Below are 6,528 nucleotides of genomic sequence, written 5' to 3'. Positions count from 1 at the left end.
TTCTGCGCAGGCTGAGGGGATTGCCCGGATGTTGTAGAGCTCAACTCTATGGACAGCCTAGTTTATTGCCGCAACGTTAGAGCAACAATGATGACAGTAACTACATGAAAGAATAAAGAAATTGTGAGAGTACGTCGTGTATCATCATCCGGAACAGTATCACAAGTTTTCATAAACTTGAAAATGCCCCGTTGTGTTGAAAATAACCCACATAATTGTTACATTTGTGAAGTTTGTAAAGTTTTCCTTTTGATTTGGTTATGCATGTTTGTTCACAAACAATGCTACGCTTCCACTCAATGTTTGTTATCACTGAACGGGCTGTATGCTAACTCAGTCACTTAGTTGTATAGCAAGTATGCAGTTCCTTTACAATAATACTGTAATACTATGCTCCCTTCCCTTCTAGTCACCATGAAAAGTTATGAAATAGCCCACTTTGGTTTGACAATAGTTGTGAAGTTGTGAAGCTGTGTTTACAATACAATAACTTTAATGTCAATTTAGAAAGCAGACCTTGATAACTCCCTCTCACGTCCCTGAGCTACTTTCATGAGTTATGTCAAACGCAGGCCTATTAGTTGTCTAGCCCTTTACAGAACCCAGATCATTCTTTCTAAAAACAGTCAACCAAATAAACACATGAAAACTTCCCACCATCCCTGTCCTGAATAGTCATAGCAATTCTATATCAAATGTAGACTTCAGTGTTTCCTCTGCTTATCTCCTGCCCTGTACTGCAGACAGTCAGTGTGACCCAGAGGGAGCAGTGTGACACAATATAAAGTGTAGAACAGACAAAATACAACTTTTAAACAAAATAAAACATTTGTTCAGAATTGTTCAGCTCCTAACAAAGTATCTCCACAGGGTGTGACCTGACAGAACTCACAGCGAGACAGAGGCAGGAGCCCACCGGGTAAACGTGGTGGCGAGGAGGGGAGGGGAGGGGACAGAAATGGCCAGAGCTGATAAAGATAGAAGTGAGCATGGCGGCTGCTCTGGGTCTCTTTTGCTTTCACAAGATAGGAAAAGGAGGATACATTTATTATTATTATATATTTATTATTGTCTTATAAAACCAAATCCCACCTGACAATAAGATGCAAAAATGTCTTCAACAAGTCACTCACTATGTGGATTAGGATGTCACTACCAACTCAGCAAATTTCATAATTTTCTCTTGATCCTGACAAACTCCCCAGTCCCTGCCAGTGACAAACTTTGATATTATTAGGTATTTTGTGTAGATCAATGATGATTTTTTTTTTTTTTAAATCTATCTTAAAGGTTCAGGTTGTAACACAACAAAATGTCCACGGGGTGAATACTTACTGAAGGTATTGTGTGTGTGTGTGTGTGTGTGTGTGTGTATGTGTGTGTATGTGTATATATATATATTATATGACAATGATAATATATGTATATATTATCATTGTCATATAATTATCATAGATTATATTACGATATTACGGGTGAGGCAAAAAAATAGTCATATGGCAAAGTGTATACTCACATTCAGCAACAAGCATGAGACAAGGTGCAGGTCACAGACAGACAAGGTGCAGGTCACAGGTTGACCAAACATGTACTGATGTGTGGAAAAAGAAGAGGAGAACCTGTATAGAAATGTTGCTGAGGTGGACAGTGTGTTTTACATACTCTGTTAAGGGGAACCTGCAGACAACATAAAACAGAACAAAGCATTGAGAGAGAAAAAAAGAGTTTTGAGAGAGAGAGAGAGAGAGAGAAAGAGAGAGAGAGAGAAAGAGAGAGAGAGAGAAAGAGAGAGAGAGAGAAAGAGAGACAGAGTTCTGCTTTATGTGTTTGACTAAAATATTGGTGGTTGTGTGTGTGTGTGTGAGTGTGTGTGTGTGTGTGTGTGTGTGCGTGTGTGTGTGTGTGTGTGTGTGTGTATGTACCTGCATGTGTGTGTGTGCGTGTGTGTGTGTACCTGCATGTGTGTGTGTACCTGCATGTGTGTGTGTGTGTGTGCGTGTGTGTGTGTATGTACCTGCATGTGTGTGTGTGTGTGTGTGTGTGTGTGTATGTGTGTGTGTGTGTGCGTGCGTGTGTGTGTGCAGTGGGATTGGGGCCAGGCATGTGAAGGGCAACATGCTGACCTTTGTCACTGCAACAAGTGCTGACATGAGGGTTAGAAAGGGTTAATGTAGGGCTGTTGTTGCACTGCCCACAGAACAAGGTCACAGTCAGATAAACAACGTCGGTATGCACACTCAGAAACACACTCCCACACACAGGCCTACACACAGCAGGCCCAATTAATACAGCCGAACCCACAAGGGGTTAATTGATTAGCTGTAGAGATACGTGTGCATGTTTGTCATCCATGTCTTTGTTCTGAATGGGACGCCCACAGATTAAACTGCTCAGTCAAATTGCAGCGTACACAAATGTGAATAAATCACAACACATATATTCAGTCCCACTTCCCTCCCTCCCTCCCTCCCTCCCTCCCTCCCTCCTCCCCTCACTCTCATTGCCCCTGCAGATGACTTTCAGGAGAAACAAGTGAGCAGGCACAGAGAGATAGAGAAGGTGGAGGAGGAGGAAGAGGAGGAGGAGGAGGAGGAGGAGGAGGAGGGGGAGGAGTAACGGAGACCATGGCCAAACATCTGCTACCTTGATTAATATACATACCTAATTTTATTTGATTTTTTTTCAGTTTTATATGGCTGGCAAATTAAAAGATCCAGCCACTTCATCCTGCAGCTCCTCCTTTTTATTAGATGGAGTCTGGGTGGGGGAAAGGTGGAGAGGGGAGGGCCAGGTTGCTGGAGGCAGGCTCTGTAAAAGAGTGGGCGTGTTCCCAAGCTTGATCAGTACAGTATGCATAGTATTCATCAACACACCACTCCGTCCCCACAGGCAGCCCAGGTGGTTTTAATTGCTCCTGGGTAAAGAAGTTTGGCGGGGGTTACAGGCCTGGACATGGACACGCGTCCCGTCCTGTGCTGCTTTGCCAGGGGTCTTTAATTAGGTTTGTTTCATTGTACGCACGTGTTTGTGAGTGTGTGTGTGTGTGTGTGTGTGTGTGTGTGTGTGTGTGTGTGTGTGTGTGTGTGTGTGTGTGTCCGTGCGTGCACGTGTGTGTGTGTGTGTGTGTGTGCCAGGCAGGCTGTAAGGGCCAATTTAGTTGTTTTGTGCTGAAATGTTGGGGGGGTGTGTGTGTGTGTGTGATGACGAAATTCTAAAGGGAAATTGCTCAAAGACACTAGTAACAAGTTAATTGGTACTGACCTAAGGGGAGACATTCATTACAGAGGGAGGATCCAAGGACAAAGCAGGGCCCTAACAATAGAGACCATGCCTGCAGTGACACCACAGAGCTGCTGTATAGTATTGTATCGTATTGACTCTGAATGTAGTCACATCTGGGGGGCTGCACGACTGAATGAACACTACCCGAACAGACACAGAGAAGATAGATGTCAGACAATAACATTTCAGATTAGGTCACTGCAGAAGGCTCATGCAAAATGAGCAAGAGAAGAAGGGTTAATGAACAAAAACAAAAGAGAGACCTTGAATTTGCTTGTGTGCAGTAATTGGGGTGTCACTGTTATCAGTGTTGCTATTGACACCCTGTCTCCTCCTCCTCCCCCTCTGTCCATCTGTGCCCACCGACCTCGTCTAATCAGAACACACCACCACAAATTAGGTTTGATTTTAATAACCACGGAGGTGGGAACTGTTGCATTGTTTTACTAATAGGCAGGAGGGGATTTGCTGGAAGTTAATTTAATAGATTGCTTGTGTGTGTGTGTGTGTGTGTGTGTGTGTGTGTGTGAGTGTGCGTGCGTGCGTGCGTGCGTGCGTGCGTGTGTGCGTGTGTGCGTGCGCGCGTGTGTGAGTGTGTGTGTGTGTGTGTGTGTGTGTGTGCGTGCGTGTGTGTGTGTGTGTGTGTGTGTGTGTGTGTGTGTGTGTGCGTGCGCGTTGTTTGTGTCTTCCCAGCTGCCAACGTGGGCTGGTGCTGGAGGTGGGGGCTCTCTCTCTGAACATAAGAAAGAGAAGAGTGCTGTTCCTCCAGCCCAGACCTGCCGCGCCACGCTGTGTGACGGACCAGCGTTAGTACAGGACAAACACAATCAGAGGCACACAGGATCCCGGTTGACGCCTTGTCAGAACATTCCCTGATGTTACTGGAGGCAACCATGGACGAGCAGACTAATCCAAGCAGATGTCAGAGTGAGTAGATTGTTCTAGATTGTTCTAATGCACCACCACATGCTCTTTTTAAAGCAGTATTTACTGTGTCCCTTTGATAGTGTCCTTTTGCTGATTGTTCTGAACGACGTTGCTTTATATGTTGTTCTTTTCCACCTCTGTCACGCACTGGCGTATGTCTCAAGGTTTGACTTGTTGTTGTGTACGTTCAGTGACAACATTTTGATCCTTTACTATTGTATATGTTTGGTCCAAAAATGTAAAAATAAATAAATAAATAATAATAACCTGAGAAGAAATTGTGAAACCTACTTTGGGAATAAATTATAGATTACTATCTTTTTTTATTCAGATAAACAGCTTATTCTCGAGACTTAAATAGTTTCAAAGGCTTGAGGTCATGAAATACTCTTGTAATTACAGCACAGGCAGGGTGCAGTGAGGAGGCCAGTCCACAGGGGGCAGTATGGCCTTGCTCTGGATGTGGTGAGGCTATTAGAGACCCCGTCGTGCTGCGTGTGGGGTCAGACCAGCAGTGGCACACAGGCTGCCTGTACTGTGAGGAGTGCCAGTGTCCCCTGGCAGAGAGTGCCAGCTGTTTTCTGAGGGACGGGAGGACTCTCTGCAGGAGAGATTATGCCCGGTGAGTCAGCATCAGCTTCAGGTAGAACATTCTAGTAGTCCTCTCTGGTGATGCAGTAGACTAGAGACTTAACTTTACCTTCACGAGCTAGCTGTCATCTTTCTCTCTCTGTCTGTCTCTGCCCACCGTGTGTGTGTGTGTGTGTGTGTGTGTGTGTGTGTGTGTGTGTGTGTGTCTTAGAATATTTGCAGAGAAGTGCAGGGGCTGCGGGGAGGCAGTGCTGTCCACTGACCTGGTTGTAAGGGCAGGGGGACAGATCTATCACCCTGAGTGTCTGCACTGCGTACTCTGTGGTGAATTACTCCTGCCTGGGGATAGCTACACCCTGGGACCGCGAGGACCATCCTGCCAGGCAGAGCACACGATGCCAGAGCAACAGAGTCACGCGGTGGACACAGTGAAGAGAAAGAAAGGTGGGGGGGAGATGTATTTGCAGTTTTTTGCAGTGGCTTACGATCACTTATTGAAGCTATTCATTATTAGTCCATTACATTCATGTTATACAGTAACCAGGTCTTAAGGTGATTTACAGTGTGGGGGAGGGGGGGGGCATCTTGTAACCCAGTACATGACTTGTATTTACTCTGTAGAAGTGTCTGGGGCTCGTAGGAGAGGTGGAGTCAGGAGGAAGGTGTTGGGCAGGGCCAGAGGGGTGAGGGTCCGCACCGTCCTCAGTGCCTCCCAGCTGAGAGCCCTGCGCTCCTGCTACTCACAGACGCCCCGGCCAGACGCCTCGGTCAAGCTCCGCCTGGGTCAGCTGACCAGCCTCAGCATGCGGGTCATCAGGGTCTGGTTCCAGAACAAACGCTGCAAGGACAAGAGAGGCTGCAGACCGGCGGGAGACCTGACTTATACAGTGAGTCTGTGTGTGTGTACGTGTGTGTGTACGTGTGTGTGCGTGTGTGTGTACGTGTGTGTGCGTGCGTGTGCGTGTGTGTGTGTGTGTGTGTGTGTGTGTGTGTGTGTGTGTGTGTGTGTGTATGTATGTATATATATATATTGTGTGTGTGTGTGTGTGTGTGTGTGTGTATGTATGTATGTATGTATGTATATATATATATATATATATATGAACTCCAGTACAGTATATCTCTCTGCTCCAGGCCATGGTGTGTGCTGCTGCCAGACCAATGGTGGTCCTCTCTCCTGAGACCCCTGACATCGCCCTCCAGATCTGCATCTATGAGTCGCCTTGGCAACTACTGGACAGCCAACCCAAGTCCCGAGCCGACCTCGATGATCCGTCCGCCACCGAGGTGTTACAGGTAAACCACAACCATGTGACTGCATCAGGTGATATCATGACAGTTTGTGTGACGTGTGGTAATGCTTCCAGTAGTTGTATAACAGGTAAAGCCAATCACAACAAACAAGTCAACCTCTCATTTCCTCTCAGAGCTCCTGTTCCTCAGACCTGGAATCACCGGGCCCGCTGAGCGACGACGACCCTGTCACCCTGCTAACAATGTAGAGACTATCAGACACCGTCACATCGCTCACTAGACTGGCTGCCTGGGCTATCAAGAGCCTGTTTCCACTACTGCTGTATATTCTGTACTAACTGTACGTGCTTGAACAAGCAGCTGTCAATCATATATATTTGGCTCAGAGTGAATCAAGTGTTGTGTGAACATTTTGTGTGTGTGGGCAAACATTTTGTTATGACAATATGTGGGTTCCATTCAACATTTGTGGGG

At 46.2% G+C, this 6,528-nt stretch overlaps 1 protein-coding gene across 1 annotated transcript; it reads left to right on the top strand.

Annotated features, from left to right (window-relative positions):
- Positions 1 to 4,175: 4,175 nt before the first annotated feature.
- On the top strand, positions 4,176 to 6,302 carry LOC310805736 (insulin gene enhancer protein ISL-1-like; the record flags this gene model as incomplete). Its single annotated transcript, XM_083671536.1, has 6 exons — positions 4,176 to 4,209; positions 4,612 to 4,831; positions 5,012 to 5,257; positions 5,441 to 5,687; positions 5,935 to 6,096; positions 6,228 to 6,302. The coding sequence occupies 6 exons, from the start codon at positions 4,176 to 4,178 to the stop codon at positions 6,300 to 6,302; spliced, it is 984 nt and encodes a 327-aa protein (XP_083527662.1).
- Between the last annotated feature and the right edge of the window lie 226 nt (positions 6,303 to 6,528).

This window comes from Argentina silus, assembly GCF_951799395.1.
Source record: "Argentina silus genome assembly, chromosome: 6".
Classification (NCBI taxonomy): domain Eukaryota; kingdom Metazoa; phylum Chordata; class Actinopteri; order Argentiniformes; family Argentinidae; genus Argentina; species Argentina silus.
Note: the sequence above shows the minus strand (reverse complement) of the source record. Positions and strands in the feature narration are given on the sequence as shown.